The 21,553-nt window shown below is 41.4% G+C and overlaps 1 protein-coding gene across 2 annotated transcripts; it reads right to left on the bottom strand.

Annotated features, from left to right (window-relative positions):
- Nucleotides 1-16,914: 16,914 nt before the first annotated feature.
- On the bottom strand, nucleotides 16,915-21,274 carry LOC110792446 (receptor-like cytosolic serine/threonine-protein kinase RBK2). Of its 2 annotated transcripts, XM_021997249.2 has the most exons (9): nucleotides 20,872-21,270; nucleotides 19,175-19,272; nucleotides 18,706-19,071; nucleotides 18,369-18,617; nucleotides 18,118-18,272; nucleotides 17,868-17,947; nucleotides 17,654-17,789; nucleotides 17,426-17,575; nucleotides 16,915-17,277 (listed from the first exon to the last, which is right to left on the bottom strand). In XM_021997249.2, exons 1-9 carry the CDS (start codon nucleotides 20,898-20,900, stop codon nucleotides 17,098-17,100), a joined length of 1,443 nt encoding a protein of 480 aa, XP_021852941.1. In that variant the 5' UTR covers nucleotides 20,901-21,270; the 3' UTR covers nucleotides 16,915-17,097. The 2 variants fall into 2 exon arrangements, with proteins under 2 accessions (XP_021852941.1, XP_056682552.1); XM_056826574.1 differs by having other exon boundaries at nucleotides 18,118-18,617; nucleotides 20,872-21,274.
- Between the last annotated feature and the right edge of the window lie 279 nt (nucleotides 21,275-21,553).

The following is a 21,553-nucleotide window of genomic DNA, read 5'->3' as shown; positions in this document are numbered from 1 at the left end:
TTATCATGCTAGGTCCCTTAATGCTATTTAAATCAGATAATCACGATCGAATTAGTATTATATGTTGCATAATCACAAGGGAACCTACGGCCGTCGTGGTCAAACATAATTGCACTCCCTTTATGTCACGATAACCGGGTTTTGTCAGTTTTTCTCATTGTCGTTAAAAACTGAATGGTGACTCCTATATTACTAGTCAATTGGGTGTAAACTCACAGGAAATCCAATTACACTTGATTGAATAAAAAGAATCGTCACACCCACGAGGGACGAGGTCACGCATTAGCCTCGTGCTTTTTCGATCCCCTCACAGTGGTGACTCAACTGGGGATAGTGAAGGAAATACTCATGCTTGTAGGTAATCAAAATAGCTGAAGGGTGAAACGATCCTACTCTGCGTTTATTTCCCCATCAAGTTGGGACGACCTGAAAATCAGCATATTAATGTGAACTGGCAAAACCTCATAACGAATCTCGGCTCCCTCGGGAGTTGGGACTAAGGATACCTCTTTTTTGCCAATAGGGGGGTGCATACGCCGCGCATGTCGCCCACTCGGTACTTGTGTAGGTAGTACACCTATCCCGAACCCAATCGCTCGCTCATTAGGTCCCTCTCGCCTGCATGCCCCCTTGGCTTGCACTTGCGGGTTGGCCTCTTGAGCGAAATTTGTCTGTTGAAGACACTACCTCGACCGGGGCATGTGTTGGATCTACGATAGAAGCGGTACCAAGCCAGGCGCAAATAAACTACCCATAGAAGCCTATCATAAACTACGTGGCATATTTAATTTTCAAATCCATGTTTGTAATGTAGTTATGTGTATCGAAATATGTGATTGTGTGCGACAAACTATCCTAGAAAACCAACGACCTTAAAAATTGCCCAAACATTCGTAGACTAATTTGCCAAAGAGTTATACCGAAACACGTGTTCCGCAAACCCGAATGATCGCCACAAAAATGAGCGACGCTCGGGATGGCCTGTAACGAATCCCACAAACGTTGCCACGCGTAAAGGACGTTATTAGGCAAGCACGCAAATCGAAGTCGCATAAACAGAAGACAGAAAATGAGAACCAGCCAGGGACGCATTTTCAACACCCCTGGCTGGGCGCCAGAATTTCTCACGCCCCTAGCTGGGCGCTGGAGTTGCTGCTTGGCCTTCTGGTCAGGCGCAGCAGCCTCGGTGCCCGAGCGAAAGGAAAATACGTAGCGGCTGCGCAAGCCAAAAATGACCTCGATAACGAGAAGAGGATTGAAAAAATGGTCCTACAGAAAACCATGGGGAGCAAATACTTCTCCCTCGATCCTGAACCTTTTCCTGGCAAACTACCAGAAAAGTTCAGTTCATCTGACTTACCAAAGTTCAAGGCCACGGACAACCCCCGTGATCATCTACTGAGCTTTGTGAATACCATGAACTTGAAAGGCGTGGACAAGTCCATGTATTTACCTACCTTTCCTTTGTCCTTGGAACCTGTGCCGCTCAAATGGTACTATCACCAGGACCCTAAGCTCTTCCCCACTTGGGAAGACTTTGTCAATGTCTTCATCAAGCAATACTCGTCGAACATGGATTTCCAAGTCACCATGCGCGAGCTGGAAGTTCTCTTCCAAAAGAAAAATGAGGGTTTCACGACCTACTTTGCTAGATGGAGGGACCAGGCGGCCCAGCTAATCAATAGGCCTCCCGAAACAGAATTGGTCCAAAAATTTATTGACAACCTGGACCCGGCTTACAGACAACACCTTAGGTACCTGGGACTTGACACTTTCAAAAGAGTTTATGATGTAGGAATAAAGATCGAGGACGACCTCGCCAAAACCATACAGAGCAAACCCACATATAAGACCAACACCTATAATCGGGGTAACACATCCCAAGCCCAAGAAGTCCATGCTGTAGAAGAGACTCCCGCCCGAAGAAACCCTGGAAGATGGGTCCGAGACCGAAAGTTTTCCCCACTCGGGTCGACTTTGGTACAAGCCTTTGAAAGACTAACCAATCAAGGAAAGTTGAGACCTATAGGCCCCACCCGTGACCCTCCTGTCAAAAGCAAATATTGGGTCGAAGGTACTTACTGCAAATTCCATCAAGGAAATGGGCATAACACTGAAAACTGCTGGAATCTAAAACATACGATCCAGGACATGATAGAGGATGAAGTGATACCTATCCCTAACGTTGGCAAACCCAACAACAACAAGAGCCCACTCGGCTCTTGTCACATCTCTCTCGACCAACCAGAGAATTTCGACCCCACGGTGTACATTACACCTCAAGGTGCACCACTCGCTGTGGTCCCTATGGATCGAATCGAGAGGGAAGTGTGCGGTGTGTGGAATGATGATGCTGAAGATATTTACCTATCTCAAGTCTCGGGCCAGGACCTCTTCACTGAAACTTGGCCCGGGTATGCTCTCATTGACACCACCCCTCAGGAGCCCGAGGTCGACAACCTCACCCGATCCGGCAGGATATACCAACCGGATATTCACCCACCTCCTATAGACGACATCCCGGTTAGGCAAACTCCTGAGAATGGACGGAACGCCACCGTCGCGGAAGTCATTGAAAATCCTCTCCTGAAACAACTAAAAAGAACCAAGGCCGAGATTACCATCTGGGATCTTATGTGTACTTCAAAGGAACATCGCGAAAAGCTTATTCGCTCACTTGACCTCATCTCAGTACCTACAGATATCACACCTGACTCATTGGTTAGCCATGTCACGAGAGATGCCGGAGAAAAGGCCATAGTTTTCACTGATAAAGACTTACCCAAAGAGGGGGGTGCTCACAATAAAGCCCTTTACCTAGTGGTTGGATGCAAAGGACAAAACATCCCCCTAGCGCTCGTAGATAATGGTTCGGTGGTTAATGTCTGCCCATTGCGAACCGCCCATTGCTTGGGGCTAGGAAACGATGACTTCCAAACCTCCAAGCAAGGGGTACGAGCTTATGATAACTCCCGAAGGCCTGTATTGGGAAAAATCAACCTTACCATACAAACCGGGCCTGTGGCACGCACCACGGAGCTTCAAATAATCGACATCAAGCCCACTTTGAACCTCCTCTTGGGGCGACCTTGGCTCCACGACTTAGGAGGTGTGGCTTCTACCTTGCACCAAATGGTTAAACTTAACCCTAACGGGGTAATACTAGAAATCCGCGCCCCTCCTCTCGACGTCAGTTGTACTATGGTTGGAACGGCCGAAACTGCAGACGACCTTTATGGGTTTCAAATGGAAGAAACAATCCAGTTCATCGAAGATTATGATCCAGCATTCCTAGACCAGCATGCATCCCGAGTCATCCCTAGAATGCTGTTAGCTCAAGGTTATTTCCCAGGAACCCCATAAGGAAGAAGGAATACACATTCCATCCTTTTCCCGACAAATCTACTCCCTTTGGCTTAGGTTATGCACCAACGGAGGAAGATATTGCTGACCGCCTATCTAGGCTACGCCTTAACAAAGCCAAACAAACCACCCTCCTTCCCCCATATCAAAGGACCCTTAACGGGATGTTCGTTCGGGAAGGAGAAGAACACCCATGCTGTGATTTCCCTGAACCCTTCGTTCAGGATGGCTTGCTAAAACCTGGATTTGAAATTTTCCATGACTGCCACACCTTGGATGAGGCACCCCACCTCACCAAGACTAAAACAGCTGAAATATTGGACAACCAGGCTCTATGGACATTGTTTAACGAATCGAGGCCTATGGAGAACGAGACTGTGATGACTACCCTAGCTTTACAAGATAAAGGTTTCGATCCAACCCGGTTAATCTCTCCTGCATCAACACTAGAAGAGGTCGAGAACGGATGGGTGAAGACATATCAGTGGGTCAATGCAAAAGGAATGGAATTCAAGATGAGTACCGGTGAAGGACCGAAGTTTTATGAGGATAAACCCCAGGCTTGAGCCACATAGAGCACCATTAGTAAAAAGCGCCTAGTAGTTCTTTAGATTGATAGAAAAAATAATAGAGACTTTAGATGGTCCTAAGGCCGCTTAGAATATAGGTCAGTTTTATTTCAGTGTGTTTTCCTTACTTTCCGAATCAATAAAGGCGTAATATTTCTCCTAAAAATTTTATTCTAACACTAAATAAATACCAAATGTACTTGCAAAATACAAAAATAAAGAGGTGGCCCACTCTAGGCCCAACAAACAAAGCCCACTCGGTTTTGAAATAGTGCCATGGGAACCAATTCCCGAAACCCACAAAATAAACCACACTATCCCATTCATATCCCCAAAACCTAAAAAGCCAACCAGTGTCATCATAAGAGCCAATCCATGCAACCCAAAATCAAAGGAAATCAAAATCCAAAACAATACAAATGTTACCAAAAAACAGATTCATAAAACATAGATTCCATCATACCCTTCACTAACAACCCACCTCCAAAGCCTACACAAAGGTCTTCATAACTTCCGCACCCTAACTCCATTTTCAAAACTGTTTCGACTCACCAATAGAAAAAATTAATCCGGACAAAAATGCATTTCACGCTAACAGTAAAAAAAGCCTCCAAAATAGCCTCAAAATTAACTTTAAATACGAGCAAAATATCAAGGCACAAAAAAAAAGAAATAGAAATAAACGCAAGAACATGTGAAGCAAGCGTCAAAAATTGACCGCCCAAGTCATTTTCAGCGCCCAGGGCTGGGCGCCGAAATTTCTGACGCCCCAGCCTGGGCGTTGAAACTCTCTGCCTGCCAAAAGTTTTCTTTTCGAAAGTGCTCGTCATTTTATCCGCACACAACGGAAAAATAACGATCACTTCGGGGGTACAGTACGTATCCAAATAGGTTTACCAAGAATATAGCTATACAAATTAATCGAATTTTACGCGACCTATGGCAAAAAAAAAAGAGAACGGCAGATGAAAATAAAGATAATACTTCACTCGTTTGACCGATCAAGTAATATGTTTCCACCTCAGGGCATATCTACCGAAATCCGGCATACTAGAACTTATTCTAAAGCTAGAACTACGCGCAACCTGATTTTGACAAGATACGTAGGCAATCCTTACCAAGGATTCGGTCCAATAAAAAAAACATATATCCTTTGTGCAAAAAGTGTTAGACATATAAAATACATAAAAAAGAGGAGAAATAAAAATAAATGAAAATGAAAAATAAAAATACGCCTTTATTGAGAAATAATAAGAAGGAAAACAAAGTGCTAGGAATAAAAACATACACAACTGAAATAAATAAAGGGCACCTACACCCTAGCAAGAACTACACTACTCTAGTTCTTCCGGATCATCAAATAAAGTCTTGTGGAGAGCAATGTTCGCAGGATCCACCCCCACAGTCTTCTGCGCTGCCCCAATATCAATCTCCATAAGAACCGGCTCCTTGACACTAACTTCCATAGATGCCAAGGCTTCAGAAACATTCTCAGTTATAGCCCGCTCAGCCTCAAGGGCACAGGCAATGGTGGGAGAAGGATTATTATCATCGACTAGACTAGCCACTGTTTCTACAGGCGGCTGAGCCTTCCTAACCCATACATTGTTCCGGCGACGATATCCGCGAGAGCTTGCATTTCTTTTAACAGCAGGCCCCTTCATGTTAGGCATCTTTTTAGGCCTGAAACTGGAACGGGGAGGAACTTCCTTTCGCTTTCGATCAGGACGAGCTTTCACAGTCTTAACACTATAGGTACGAGGTTTGGCAGAATCAGGACCCTCATACTTAACACGAATACGAGGTATCAAAAGCTCAGCCGGCTCCCCATTACGAGCCTCGGTCCTCACATCTTTGTCATCGGAGCTCATCCACAACTTGTAGTTTTCAGAAAGACCCACAAAGCCATTTGTAGCTACGGCCCAACGCGGGAGACCATCATAATACTTAGCCCACGCTAAGACCCGTGTTTGTGAAAAGGCCGCTACCTTAGGTGGTACCGTATCAGAAAAGGGGATAGTCTGCCTTAAACCATATTGACGCATGACTCGGTAAGGGAAAATATAAATGGGACGAGATAGCCCCAACAAAGAAACATAAACCGATACATCAGAGCCCCCTGTCATAGTGGTCAAACCCCACCATGGTACCACCCACTTAATAGAACAAATGCCATAAGTAAAAAAGGAGGTCCATTCGGCCTCGTCCTGGCCTTGGTGCAAGTATTTTCGGTTACCCAAAGCTATAGGGCGATAATGTTTAGGATCGGCAGGAGCTTCCAAAAGTCTAAGCCGTTCCGCAAGCCAAATCTGCAAAAACAGGTACGATCGAATCAAAAGAATGAAAAGAAAGAAAAAACGGTTCCTGGGGCGCAGTTTCAACGCCCAGGACCAGGCGCCGAAAATTCCAGCGCCCAGCCCTGGGCGCTGAAACTCAGCCCCAGGCAAAAAGAAATATATGCAAAAGGGACGTGTACGCGCGCAAAGAAAAATCGATTACCTGCACTAATAGGGGGCTTCCCTTAAAATATTCAGATTTGGCATCCTTCTTCAGCTCACCCGCACTCAGCAAAGTCTCGGCAACAACCAGCGGCATAATAGAATAGCAACTTTCCATCTGGGTAATCAAGGAGATCAACCTTATGTCACCGAACTCACCATTGTTATTCGACAGCAAATAATGATTCAACAAGCAAAATACAAGGGCTCGAATATTCAATTTCTGTTCGGTCATATTCTTACTAGGCCTAAAGTGATGTTTTACAAGTTTTGCCAAGTTAACCTTATTATCTACAACAATTTCAGCAAACATGTTGTCATCTAGTCCTAGGAAAGCCCTTATGGTTGTTTTACCCTCTTCAATAGTGCCAGGAGTAACAGGAGTAGCATTAGTAGGATAACCAAGGATCGCAGCAAATTCATCGGGCAAAGGACATATTTCATTGCCCCGAAAGGCAAAAACATGATGATCGGAGTCCCAAAAGCTTAGGGCAGCATGCAGAAAGTTATAATCAATATTAATTTGTTGTAAGCCTAAAAGTGCCTCTAAGTGGTATTCTTTTAACAAAGCTTTTTCTGTGGGAGTAAGGGCCCGTAGCCAACGCCTAACAGTCCGTTGGAGTGAGAAAGTAGGGATCGACATGGCAAAAGCAATGAATAATTAGAGCATAGCAAAAGGAGAGAAAGAATTTGAGAGTGGTGGAAAATAAGGACGTATCTAGCCCCTATATATAGCTGAACACACCCAATGACATCCTGATCCCATTCGGAAACGTGTTAGGAAATCTGAAGTCACCAGGAAAAGACTTTCAGCGCCCAGGGCTGGGCGCCGAAATGTTTAACGCCTGGCCTTGGGCGCTGAAAATGCAGCCCAAGGCCCAGATTTCACAACACACGGAACAGGAAAGGACTTAAGACCGTGTTGCTAAACACGAGGCCCTATTGCAAGTAGGATCAAGCCCAAAGCACCTTTAGCTCCCAAATAAGCAAGAAAAAAATATAACATTAAAACTTGGTTGAAACTTAGACTCGTCTCAGAAAATGCTTATGTACACTTTTCAAAAAAAAAACAAGTTAAATATCATGGTCATTCTTCGAAACACCAAAAATATGTGTCGTCAAGTCATTGGTTTTCCAAAAAAATGTTTGTCTGTCAAAGGGTTAATCCGGGCCAAGCTAAAACCGGATGTCGCCTGAAAACTAAAGTCGCACTCCACGGCTTCGCTAAAGTAGCACACTACAATAGAAGGTCGCTCGCACATACGAGCATGACCCCAAACATGATTACAAGATGCGAAAAACAACCGACGAGCCCCAGTGCTTGGGGGCTCGCGAAAAAATAGACTCCAACGAGGAGCGCGCGATCAAAATCTCAAAAAAGAAGAACAACAGGTTCAACCTCATCGAAAGGACGTCACTGACACTTGTGCACGGTCCTCTGATCAAAGACCAAGTCGAGCCGTAAAGACTAGCTCAAAATCACGAAAGCGGACGGTCGCAAGACAAAGATCCGTCTGAACACGTTGTCAGCCCACGTTCAGGTTACAACTAAATTCGAGCATCCCTCGAAAGAATTCGCTCTTGCAAGAATGAATAAAAAGAAATTCTCAAAAGAAATCACAAAGAACCAAAGAAATAGGAACTTGCCCATCTTCAGTCGGCAAGATCGCGTCACAAACCGCGCGAGTTCCCAAATCGAAAAAAAAACGAATTCAGGGACGTCCACCCTCAGCAGACAAGGCTCGCCCACCCTCAGCGGGCGGGGTCTGCGTCACTAGCCGCGCAGGTCCTCAGTTTTCGAAAAAAAAAAGTCTTCAAATTTAAAATAGGCTCGCCATCTTCAGCCGGCGGGGTCTACGGCGCAAACCACATAGGTCCTTATTTTCAAAAAGCACAAACAAATTTCAAAATAGATTCGTCCACTTCTATCGGACGGGGTGTCCACCCTTAGCGGACAGGCTCGCCATCTTTAGCCGGCGGGGTCTACGTCACAAACCGCGTAGGTCCTTATTTTCAAATTTCAAAAACAGATTCGTCCACTTCTATCGGACGGGGTGTCCACCCTTAGCGGACAGGCTCGCCATCTTTAGCCGGCGGGGTCTGCGCCATTAAACCGCGCAGGTCCTTAGTCGCTGCAGCGACAACTTTTGCTGGATTTTCCTTCGTTTTACGTCCTATAAAAACAAGGGTGCTGGATTTTCCTTCGTTTTACGTCCTATAAAAACCAGGGTGCTGGATTTTCCTTCGTTTTACGTCCTATAAAAACAAGGGGGTTTTCTCGTTTAACTAGCCTAGAAAATGAGAATCTTTAAAACACTTTTTCCTCGTGATTGGGCTTGGCCAGGCCCAATTACACTTTATAGCTTTGATTTCGTAAACATCTGTAGCTACTCCCAATGACAAAGTGAGGGAGTTTCTACGCACCTTTAGATCCTTCCAATGACAAAGTGAGGAAGTTTCTATACTATCAGTTGACAAATCCCAATGACACGTGAGGGATATGTCGACACTTCAAGTGATGACCCTTAAGTCAAATGTTATCACTCGGGGGCTCGTGAGACCCTCGCGAAACAGGTCACATACACTATGGCTTGTGTGACGCACTCCGTCTAATACTTTGCCCATTGTCTTACTCCAAAACTCAGTCAAAGTGGGGGCTAACTGTAGACACCTACTTTCGTCCCCATTCCCGAAAGGGAAAGGTTCGATGATGAAAGCATAAATCTCCACTTGACAATGCATCTTCTATAAAATAAACGAATCTCAATTCCCCTTTTCATTTCACCCGAAACCTGCTATTTATGGAAACCTGCTAAAAATAGTAACTGCCGTAAAAGGTAGCTTCTAAAAGTGGCAAATCATAAAGGATAGAAACCTGTCAGAATTAGGTGTTGCATTCCAACATAAAGCCTAAATGAGATAGAAAACTGCGAGAATCCTATTCCTAATATGATTCGGAAATAAGAGTTACGTATTAATTAAAATCCTAACGAGCCTAGAGTTCGTAACGGGCCCAGACGCATTCCGTCATAAAATTGATACGCGCTAAAAGACTCGATTAAATCTCAAACTCTACGGATTTCAGGAATCCGAATCTGACTAAAGAAAACAGCCCAGACCCTATTTTCAACGCCTGGCTCTGGGTGCTGAAATCTTCGGCGCCCAGGCCTGGGCGCTGAAAATACCTGGGTACGTGTTTTTTCCTAATTCTTTGTGGATTAGAACTCTGCAATTCTATCTTTCCACGAACTCTTCCCTATAAATAGACCCCTAAATTCGACGTGAAACACACACACAACACATAATTATATTCTGAGTATTGACTCCAACCCTTAGCCTAAGCCTCTCGCTGCGAAACTGTTCACGCGTTCTGTCGCAATCGATCCATAAATCGAACAGAACGTATCCTGTCCCATAATCGAGATTCGTTAAATAAAAAGGAGAAATAGCAAAGTCAAAGTGGTTAGTTTTCTGAGAACCGTGACGCACCTCTCAAGGGTGCGTCGTAATGTGTCCCTTTTCGATGATTTAACTGCTTTCCTCGCCCTTTTTATGAACTGTTAAACTAACCTAATCTGATTGTTCTATCACGCCTAACAAATATAATATTTTTGGGAAATCGGATTATCATGCTAGGTGCCTTAATGCTATTTAAATCAGATAATCACGATCGAATTAGTATTATATGTTGCATATTGCTAAAATCAACTCAGATTAGTTTAATAGTTAACGCATGCCCCTTCAATTATTTATGCTGAGCTAGTAAGGATATCCTGCCTCTGGAGTTATCGACGAGCGAAGTACTCCTCTCGGTAGTTACAGTCCCCCGAACCCTCAATCTCTACCTTGCGGGTGTATGTTGAGAGATCCCCACACCAGGGATCACAAGGGAACCTACGGCCGTCGTGGTCAAACATAATTGCACTCCCTTTCTGTCACGATAACCGGGTTTTGTTAGTTTTTCTCATTGTCGTTAAAAACTGAATGGCGACTCCTATATTACTAGTCAATTGGGTGTAAACTCACAGGAAATCCAATTACACTTGATTGAATAAAAAGAATCGTCACACCCACGAGGGACGAGGTCACGCATTAGCCTCGTGCTTTTTCGACCCCCTCACAGGATGAGACCTCTTTTGAATGCTTCGATGGCTGTCCCGACATCACAGTTTTTTATACTAATTTTTTCACAATTAAAACGGTTAAAGTAATTGCGTACCGACTCGGTTGGCCCTTGGACCAACCGATAGAGGTAACTTGTTTGCTTCTCTAATTGGCGATTGCTGGCGAATTGTTGGTAGAAGGCGTTAATGAGGTCGGACAGGCAGTAGATGGATCCAGGGGCGATGTTCATGAGCCATTCCAGAGCTGCTCCATCGAGGGTTCCTCCGAACGATTTGCACATGACGGGCTCGACCAGGTCATAGGGGATGCCGATCTGCCACATTCGTTGCTTGTAGACGTTGACGTGCCTGAATGGGTCGGACGTCCCGTCGTACAGAGTGGTCCAGACAGGGAGTCGGAGCTGGTGCGGGACCGTCACCCTGGCGATTGCCTCACAGAATGACGATGCTGCATATCCATCGGTCGGTTCCGTCTCCACTGGGGTGGGTGCCCCTGGCAGCTTGGTCATTAGTTTCAACATCAGCGAAAATTGCTTCTTCATGTGGGTTTCCATCTTGTTCAGGTGCTTAGTTACGGGGTCGGGTGCCGCTTCATCTTCCTCTCCATGTGGCTCATCGCCGTCGGACAGATCTTCGGATTCATCAGTCATCTCAAATATCAACTTCTTCGGTTTTGCGCCTGGCTTATAGCGCGCCTGGGGCTTGCTGCTTTTTACGGAGTCGAGCTCTTTCTGGAGGTTTTCAACAGATGCTCTCTCTTGAGCTAGCTCCGCCTGGGCCCGATCGTAGGTCGCATTCATCTTTGCGAGTGTCATATCTTGAGAAGTCATTGTAGGATCGGTAATTTTGTGTGAAACCTAGTTAATGTCCCCACAGACGGCGGCAAACTGTTTATGCCAAATTTCGTCTAGGGGCGACACTTGGCTTGGGTCGACACTAACTAAGCAATGAATATGGAAAGCAAATAAAGGAGACACGACATAGAGAGATGTTGACGCGGAAAACCCAGGAATAAGGTAAAAACCGCGGATAGCTATGAGGCTATCAATCCACTAAGTATCCTAAGTAATGTATATGATTGTTTATGCTTTTTGTAAAAGTAATAGCTAATACAAAGAATGCTTTAAAGTACGAGAATAATAGTTGCTTGAATGCTTGAGAGCTTAAGTTAACTTGTCCCCTCTCATGTTGCTGCTCTTCTCCTTTTATACGTAAAAAAACAATGGCATTGGTTGGAAGGATCCCTAGAAGATAGGGATCTTCTCTTAGCCGTTTCCCATGATCTTCTCCAGTCTTTAACAACTTCCGCAGTCTTTGGCAACTCCTTGGACTAATTCTACCCATGTGACGGCGCAGTGTACTTTGGGCTTTGGGCTTGGATCTTAACCTATTTTCGCTTATTCGTTTATCGATCGTCGTTGGTCCTTTGTCGCCAATACCTCGTCGCTAGTCTTGTGTCGCCTAAGCCTTGTCGTCTGACGTCACACTCGACACGTTCGCTTGACACCATTTTACCTGCGACACGACAATACCTGGTTGACACGATATGATCAAACGTTAGAGTAGTTAAGTCGTTAGTCCAAAAAGTGGGATAATAACATACATCCCCGAACACGCTAGAAACCCCCGAAGAGTCACCGACTTGAACCGAAAAAAATTGATAGCAAGCCGGTCTGGAAGCAATTATGGTGGTCTCTAATAAAAACTATGCTTGAGTGTAGCAATGGTGTGATGATTATTAATACAGATGAGCAAGGGGTTAACGAACTGTAGCAGAAACTCCGAGAAGGAGAAGAAGATGGTGCCTGGTGAAGTGGTGATGTCTGAGGCTTTGGCATACAGTGCTGGGTTTGATAGATGATAACAAAGAAAGAAGAAGATTCGTATTATACAAATACTCATATTTTTTAATTAAAATAATAAAATCCTTTTTGAAGGTAAAATAAATAAAAAATTAGGACCAAGTAAATTGGTTTAAAGTAGGACACTTTCTCTTTAAACAAGTAAACTTAAGTAGGACATTTGGCCCATTTAACTTGGTGAAAAGGTGATTTTTGGTTAAAATATATTTATGAAAGATACCTTGAAAATAAGAGATTGTTTGTAGTTAATCAAAAGATGTGATGTTTTGAGAAAAACGAGTAACTACGAACAAAACACGCATAATCAGCACGAGGACGCGCACGGAGATTCCCGCATGCGCAAGCAGGAGGGCCAGCCCAGCGCTTGGCGCTGGTTTGGGTTATAATTACCCATGAGCTTGGTTGCTCATTCATTCCTCATTTGCTTCAAATTTTTCTTGTTTTTTGCTCTTGCTTTCAAGATTTGGCCTTGCTCTCCCACCTCAATCCGTGTAACTATTTCAAGTTTTGCTTTTGAAATTACCTTAGGTGCATGTGTACGTAAGATGTTTTCTTGTATTGGAATTGCTTTTTGTATGTATGAGGCCTAGAAATGTTGCTACCTTGAGTAGATATGAGAGGGCTCTTGATTTTACATGTAGATTTGAAAAATATTTTGACCACTTTTGGGGGGAGGTCACCCATACTTACGAAATAGGTATATGGAAAAGGGGTTGATGGTATCTTGTATTTTGGAATGTTGGAATGTTGATAGCAGTAGGTTCTATCTTTTTGTACTTGTATTGAAAATTGTTTGGTAGCCATCTTGGACATCAACTGTTGGAACTTAGAACTTGGAACTTCGTATCTTGTATTTTGAATTTTGTAGATGCCCTTTTGAAGTGTGTAGTAATCTTGTATGTTGGCCTTGAGAAGCCTTGTAGAGAAATGATAGGTTTAGATAGCCTAGACGTTGATGTAGACTTGGAACAAACTGCTTAGGCATGGGTAGCCTAGGTGTTGGTGTAGATTTTGAATATTTACATGAGGATCCCTGGCCAAACTTGTAGTGCCACTGGGGATATTAAGGAACTAGTATTAGATAGCCCCCAAGATAGAATGTTTAATTTGTACTTGAATGTATTATCATGCCTACTCGACGTACTCGGAGGAAGATCAATCGAGTGCTCACCCAATCGAGCTGATGAGGAGGATGCCTCTGACGCAAAGGCGGAAGGGTTAGAGGATGTAGAGGTCGGAGGTTTGATCCCATATTAGAGGACTGCCTTTGACAATAGTGGCTGGAGATCGACAGATTTAGTCTTTAACCGGACTCATCATTTGTCCCATCGACCGCGCTTGGGCGTGGTATGTTCATTGCACTTCGCTTTAGTTTGTATCCCCTTTCTTTTGAATCATGCTTACTTGTATCGACTCATCCCTGTTGTAGACGGAGCAGGTGGATATCCGAGTGTTCTGGTCTCGGAGGGAGCTCGAGAGATCCTTTGTGCATATCGGGATGATGTGGCTACTAGGGTTTTGTGGGAGCGGTCAGGATTCGCCCCATTCTGGAAAGCGGTCCAGGATTTTTAGGGTGCTGCTGGCGTCAATAACAGGACACAAGTCCTCCTGGAGTGGTGGTGCGACACCACTAACACATTTCACATGAGCTGGGGGGAGATTACGATCACTCCCTTTGAGTTTGCTATGATAACTAGACTCCCTTTTTCTGATTGGGAGGTTGTTTTCACTAGAAGTTGACATGGGGAAGTCCGGATATCGAAGAGTTGTCGGTGCCTTATCAGTTTCAGGTGTTACCTTACTAGTTTCAACTAACTTATTTGTTTCAGCTCAATCTCAGTTAGTATTTCCAAACAAAGCCTTATCCTATCTGAACTTACGGGAAAAGAAACTTATTTTGTTAAGCCAACGAAAATGATCCCTTACTTATACTACGAAGTACTATGCATGCATTACTTTACAAAATTAGGAATGACATATTAAATGGATATCCATTTATCCCGATTAACCCGCAATTATTAAATGGATGGATAACATAACTAAATGGATGAGATGCGGTTGACAAATCGGGTTGGATACATATGACCCTCACTCCATCCGTTTATCATCCATCAAGCCCCAACCCTGAAGGGTAAATGGAGGGGCAGCCTCCCAGGGCTCCCGAAGTAAATGGCCCCAAAATATACAATCCAAGTTATGAGCACGTTTATACTACATCCGTTTCATAAAGATCTTTACGGTTAGTATTTTGCACAAATATTAAGACAAAAATGGGAAAGTTGGTGGAATATAATAAAATATGGATAAAGTAAGAAAAAATTGTTAAAAGGTGGGTGAATGTAAGAAAAAATGAATAAACTAAGAGAAAATGAGTGGAAAATTGTAAATATTGTGGGGTAAGAATGGTAAGATAGTAAACTTTCGTGTACAAAATAGAATAAAGCAAATTGTAAAGAACATTATGAAATAGACTAAAACGGAAAGTGTAAAGATAATTTTGAAACGGAGGTAGTATACATGAAAAACCGAGACATTACACATGAAAAGTTGGTGGCCTAGTTGGTTGAATACCATTCAATTCTTGGAAAGCCCTATATGTAATATGGACATACGATGCGTTTTAAGAGCTCTCATTATGCATAAGATCCCCTTATTGGTGATTCACTTCGGGCCCCTAGAATGTGAGGAACGACCCTGCCAGACCCGAACCTAAAGGGTGAATGGAGGGGCGGCTGCCTAGGCCCCCTGAATCAAATGGCCCCCAAAATATAAAATCCAAGTTATGAGTTATATACATGAAAAACCGAGACATTACACATGAAACGTTGGTGCCCTAGTTGGTTCAATACCATTCAATTCTTGGCAAGCCCTATATGGAATATGGACATACGGTGCATTATAAGAGCTCTCACTATGCATAAGGTCCCCGTTATCGGTGATTCGTCCCCTAAAATGTCAGGAACGACCTGCATCCATCCATCTGTTTAATATACTTTTCATCCAAGTTCAACAAAATATGTTTAATTTTGTTGCAAATTATTATTTTTTCAAAGCATTTGTTGTTATTTTTATATAAAACAATTTCTTATTGACGAAAATGACTATATGTTATAGTTGAAGTAATTTTTTTAAAATAAAACATTCTTCCGTTATTCACCCGATCCCCCCGTTTCATCCGTGGATGGCGGATGGATGGATGCAGGTAGAGAGGATTGATAAACGGGTGGGTGCGGTGAAGCTTTACCCGATTTGAATTCACCCATTTCCATCCCTAATCCCATTGGAGTATCATCATGTTTATTTATTTATTTTTGCTATAGAGAGAGGCACAAAGTGCAAGGCGAAAAATGTTGTAATTGAGATTCAATCACAAGTCTTGAATACCACTCACTTACCTTTCCAACTAAGCTAGTTGTCATCCACATCATGTCTTTCGTTTACGTCCGTACCAAATACTTATGACTATAATACTTTTTTTTTACATGGACCATTAACATTTTTTTTTATTTTTTTTGACGGGGGACCATTAACATTTTTTATTTCTCCCTTCCATCCATCAAAACCTAAAATATCACACCTTTTTATTCAATTGGTGTGTGGCCTAGACAATTTTCTCCGGATTTCTACTTTAAATGTCATAATTTTTACACATATTAGATACACAAGTTTTTGTTATGTTGTAAAAAGAAAAAGTTTGTAGTGATGATAAAGGTCGCAAGTTGCGCAATCTTACATGTCGGATTTTAATTGGTGCATATAGGCGCCACGTATGTTGTACGTCATCAGAATATTTTTACTATCAATACAATATTTTTACTATGAAAATATGTCAATAAAGTATTTGATATAAAGAAGGAAACAAATTAGAATATTAAGATTTTTATATCTTTTTATGAAACATATAATAGGTTATATAAATTAAATATTTTGGTTTCCAATTTAAATCATGACACATAAGCACGCCATGTCATCATTGTGACACGGCTTAAAGGTCGCATGTTGCGACCTTTATCATTTTCGTATTTTTTACTACTTCGTATAATCTTTTTTTTAAAGGCTCTATTTCTTTTAACTTTGTTGTATCTCAACATTTTTGAGTTACATAGTTATCAAATGTTTGGTGTATTATGCTACAACGATGTGTAAAACTATTAAATACTTGTAATCAAATTTAGCATTATAAAAAACAAATGAAAAAATTAGTACAGTAATAAAAAGTGACCCAATCTAACTCAAATATAGATTTTATTGAAGTAGGAAAAACAACTAATAAGATAGTTTGACATCCAATTTTGTTCTTAATCTTAAACTTGATATGATGGTTAAATTGGACAGAGTGATCTTAAAAAATTGATACACTTTAAGCCGTGTCACAATATCACATCATTATCTTAAACATTTTTAAGTGGGTCTGCCATGCTTTGTGGAAGTTTAGTGCATTAATCTATCCATTACTTTGAAAATAAATAAATAAAGTATTTGTAGTCATACAGTCACATTCACTCCAACTGAAATGGCAATTATTTGATACGAAGTATATACACTTGTGATAACTTTTGAATGGACATGTTAGTTGGTACATATTATACAAGAAGAAGCAGGAAAAAGAAGGATGAAAATTTATAAAACCATGGTTTCCGAACCGGTCAAGTATTGGAAGTGATGACCACTTAGGTCTGAGTCATTCAATGGAATCAAAGGCAACCTGTCTATGGCGATACAGGTCATTTAGTTTAATCTTTGTTGAGTTGTATTCTTTGGCATCCAAGAGCTCTTCTGAGTACGTCCTACGCAGCGTTTGTGTTTGGGTTCCTTTTGAGTTGTTGGGAAAGTAATTGTCACCTCTGAGCAGAGTAGAAACCTGCTATCGACAAAGAAATAGACTGCAATGTTTACAACAACTTTGCGAGATAAACCTGTATTATTCTTAGTCATCTAAAAGCACTGGCAATCCTGTACAACCATTAGAGGTGCCTTGTGCTCTCTTTATTAGATAAATTATTACTTGCCTGATTCATTCTGGGCCGTAAAACTGGGGACTGTTGTGTGCACAATGCAGCAGTCAAGACCAAACGGTCCAACTCCTCTTTGTCATAATCATCACCAAGCACAGGATCAACAAGCTTCTCCACGTCATGCTCATCGAGCAATGGTTTTGCCTGACCAGAAAGAGTTATGATGTTCAAGGTTAAACACTCTAAATTAAACAAATGCTACTGTACCAAGTTGAAACTAACCCATAGCAGAATACTTTGTCTGTCACAGTTAAAAGCTTTCCGTCCTGTGATAATCTCCAAAAGCAGCACCCCAAATGCATACACATCAGTTTTCTCATCCACTATGCCATGCATGAAGTACTCAGGAGCAAAATAACTGCCATCAAACCAGAGTAAATATTGAGCGAAGAACAATGGATATACTCAACTGGGATCTTTAACTCACAGTGCATACCCAAAAGTGCCTTCAAATTTAGATATGTTATGATGAGTCCAATGTTTAGGTAACCATTTTGCAAGTCCAAAGTCACATATCTGGATATAAGCATATGAGATTTGTAATCAATTTATTATGCCGCCTTAATCAAGCAAATGATTATTCATTAATCTCTAACAGCATATTTGACCAGAAGAGATGATAAAAAAATAAATTCGAGGGGATGAATTGGCAATCAGTCATCTCAGATATGTAGTCCACAAAATACCTGAGCCTCATAGTTCTCTGTAAGCAATATATTATCTGCTTTGATGTCTCTGTGAATAATTCTCCTTTGACAGCCCTCGTGAAGATACAAAAGACCATCCGCCACCCCTAAGGAAATTTTATACCTAGTTCCCCAGTCTAAGATTTCGCTTGAACCTGTTAAAACAAGAAAAAAAACTATGTAAGAGAAGCCTTTATAAAGATTTTTTTTACCATTGTATTTTAAGCAAATTGAGGGAATTCCTGACTTACGATGAAGTAGAGATCCCAGACTCCCAAGTGAAGACAATTCTAAAACAATGTAGAGTCCCCTTTCTACTCCATAGCCAATCAACTTAGCTGTATTACGATGATCCACATGAGCTATGATACCAAGCTCAGAAAGAAAGCTGGTAATCCTTTCTTCATGTGTTACTGTAGTTAAGCGTTTGACTGCCACTAGCTGTCCTCTTAAACATCCCTTGTGAACATCTGCATAGCCACCTTTCCCAATCAAGTTCTCTGCATGGTCATGGCAAAAACATGTGAAAAGAATGAAGATTTAACTCCAAGTCCATGTCTTGCTCAAAGTTATAATCAAGTCAAAAACCTTGACTGAAATTGTCGGTTGCTTCTTGAAGTTCACAGAAGGAGAAGACCTTCCAAGAAGCCTTCATCTTGTACACATTAGCATTAATAGGTGAGAGTCGTGAGACTGGCACATCGTCTCCATTTCTACCCACTATACTGCGTATCTTTTTCACAGAAGTTTTACTTGATAAGTGTCTGAATGATTTGTTTTTCCATGTTTTAAAAAGTGATTTCCATCGAAAACGGGGTCTTGAAGGAACACATCGAGCTGGAGCCTTTGTCGGTGAATGTCCTTCTGGATCCAAAAACTTCTTACCTGGTTCCTCTATTTCTCTGGATGAATCATCATCATTTAGGTCCTCCCGTTTATCTAAGGGTCTGAAGTCTGTAATTGAAAGCCAATCACATCACAACCAGATATCACGTATGATTCCAGGAATAGATATGGTACGAGTCTCACGTTTCAACAGGAAAGAGATAGATGCTACCTTGAGTAGAGGCAGATCTAGAGAACAAAGAACTTATAGTCCTACTTCGTACAAAAGGCTTCACTGCTGGTATTTTCCTAGTAACCTTGCTAACCAAACTAAAACACGGAAAATGTAAGATGAGAAGAAGAAAGCCATTAAATAACAGAAAGGTAAAGGAGAAAGTTTCCTACACATAGATCAAGAACATAAAAGGAACGGAAAATTCCAATCGACAAAACAGCAAAAACATCAAAGCCAGTAGGCAGTAGCACAAACTAAATGCTCAATCTCTATTACAAGGACTCAGAGTTACATATCTAAAATCTCGTCAGAGGTCAGGTAAAGTTAGGTGCTAGTTTCAAAACAACTTGAAAGCTTTACGTCCAAATATCCACATATACTCGTTTCAACAGACTTCAGTAATTCAAGGTGAAACAGAGTGTATGTGAAAAAGTGTTCAAAAGACAAATTTGAGAACCCGGAATCTTAGGGGATAAAGTTGTATTCAATTTTGGAAATGGAGGTCATGAAAAAAAAGGGAAGTAGCTATGGACATTATTCTTGGGAAATGTAAGCTACTATTAAACAGCCTAAGCTTGATAGAAGAATGGGATACAAAACACACATAGTAAAACAAACAGATGTTTCATCTGCCCTATCTGAAGGTGGAATGGACTGGGAGTCCGGCCGGTGGGTACATTCACAATTTGTGCTAATAAGTGAACATAATTAATCTAGAAGCTAACTCGCAGACACATGATTATGGATACAATTTAACAGCTGCTGCACTTTTTGTGCCCTATCAAATATCAATGTATAATTATATACCTAATGCATCAAGACACAAAAAGGAGCAAAGAAATAAATCAAACAATGCAGGACAAGTTACACACACAAGCTGGAAAAGACCTTGTAAAGACCAATAAAAGATAACAAGCGGGGCTGACAACCACTTTATTATCTCCATCTTGTCTCAACCATGTCAAGATTACAGATAAGCTAAGTCTTACACAAAACCTACCACTATACGACAGCCTCCTATTTATATACGAGACCATAGCTACATTAGTATATTTGTAACTCCAATTGATCCAAAGAATAAAAAAGATACGGAGTAGTCTTTGATAAACCTAGAGCCCGGAAACCAAAACTAACTTCTTAAACCTGGGGGGAAGCTTCACAGCACTCAAGTCATTGTTGAGGATTTCTATCTATATCATATAACATACCTCTATCTCATGATATTCTATCTCTAGGATAACTATGTTACCACAACAATAATTAATTAGTACAATCTAACAAAATATCAGCAACACTATTTAATCAAATTTCTAAAATAACCCACATTTGCAAAAATCCTCAACATTTTCAACTGCTACCTAACAACATTAGCAAGAGGGCCAAACAATGAGGTGTGGTGGGCTATGTACAACATGTTGATCTTCGAATTCCAACTCCCCAACTCCCCAATAATTTGTATTGGTTTGTAGCTCATTTGCATATAATAAAGCATAACAAGAGGGCAAAAAAGAAACAATACTTCTTCAGTGCATCTAATTAACATGTACATATACATAAATTGAATACCCAAATTTCAGAATCTTACAAAGATTAAGGATAATCACAATAATCTGCAAAATTGAAAACATATCCTAAATTATCCTCAAATTCTGCAAATATCACAAAATTTGCAAAAAGGTTAAAAAGAAGCATACCCGACATGCGAACCTTCAGATTCTTCCATAGATTACAGCAAGAAAACACGGAGAATTGTTTGAGACAAATTTGTTTAAGGTTTTTAATGTGGTTTTTTTTTTTCGTGTGGGTTGTTGAAAAAACCCAGATATTTCACGCATTTGTCCACAATTATCTTCCCTCAAAATTTGGCTGATTATCAATAATAATATTGTTAGGGATGACGATGAATCCATTACCCTATTTGGAGTTTGTTTTTATTAATCGCTTATTCATCACGATTATCACAACACCCCATTTTCTCTCTCCAGGTCTATAACAGGGGAACTAGCTGCCGGAGGCTGACATGTGGAGGGAGAGAGGAGGTTTCCAACTGTTTTTCCCCTGTATTTCTGCTTATATTCATCTTTCTTTGGGTGTATTTTTTTTTATTGGGTTTTTTGTGGTTTTTAAACTTTAAAAAGAAAGATGGACCGTATTGGTTGGGTTTTTTTAGTCTTTGTGTGGAGGCCTTGTTCTCTTCAATTTATAAGACTTTATTTAAAAATAAATTTTAAATTCAATTCATATGTCTAAATAAATATTAATTGTTTGTTGGTTCAGTGGTAATTGAGGTTGAACTTGGTAGGGAGGACCCCGTGTTCGATCTCCCGCAACAACAATTGAAAGGGGACTGAAACCTATCTATCCAGAATTCGCCCC

This window comes from Spinacia oleracea, chromosome 4 (assembly GCF_020520425.1).
Source record: "Spinacia oleracea cultivar Varoflay chromosome 4, BTI_SOV_V1, whole genome shotgun sequence".
NCBI classification, from domain to species: Eukaryota; Viridiplantae; Streptophyta; class Magnoliopsida; order Caryophyllales; family Amaranthaceae; genus Spinacia; species Spinacia oleracea.
The sequence above is the reverse complement of the archived record's forward strand: the minus strand, read 5'-3'. Positions and strand labels throughout refer to the sequence as shown.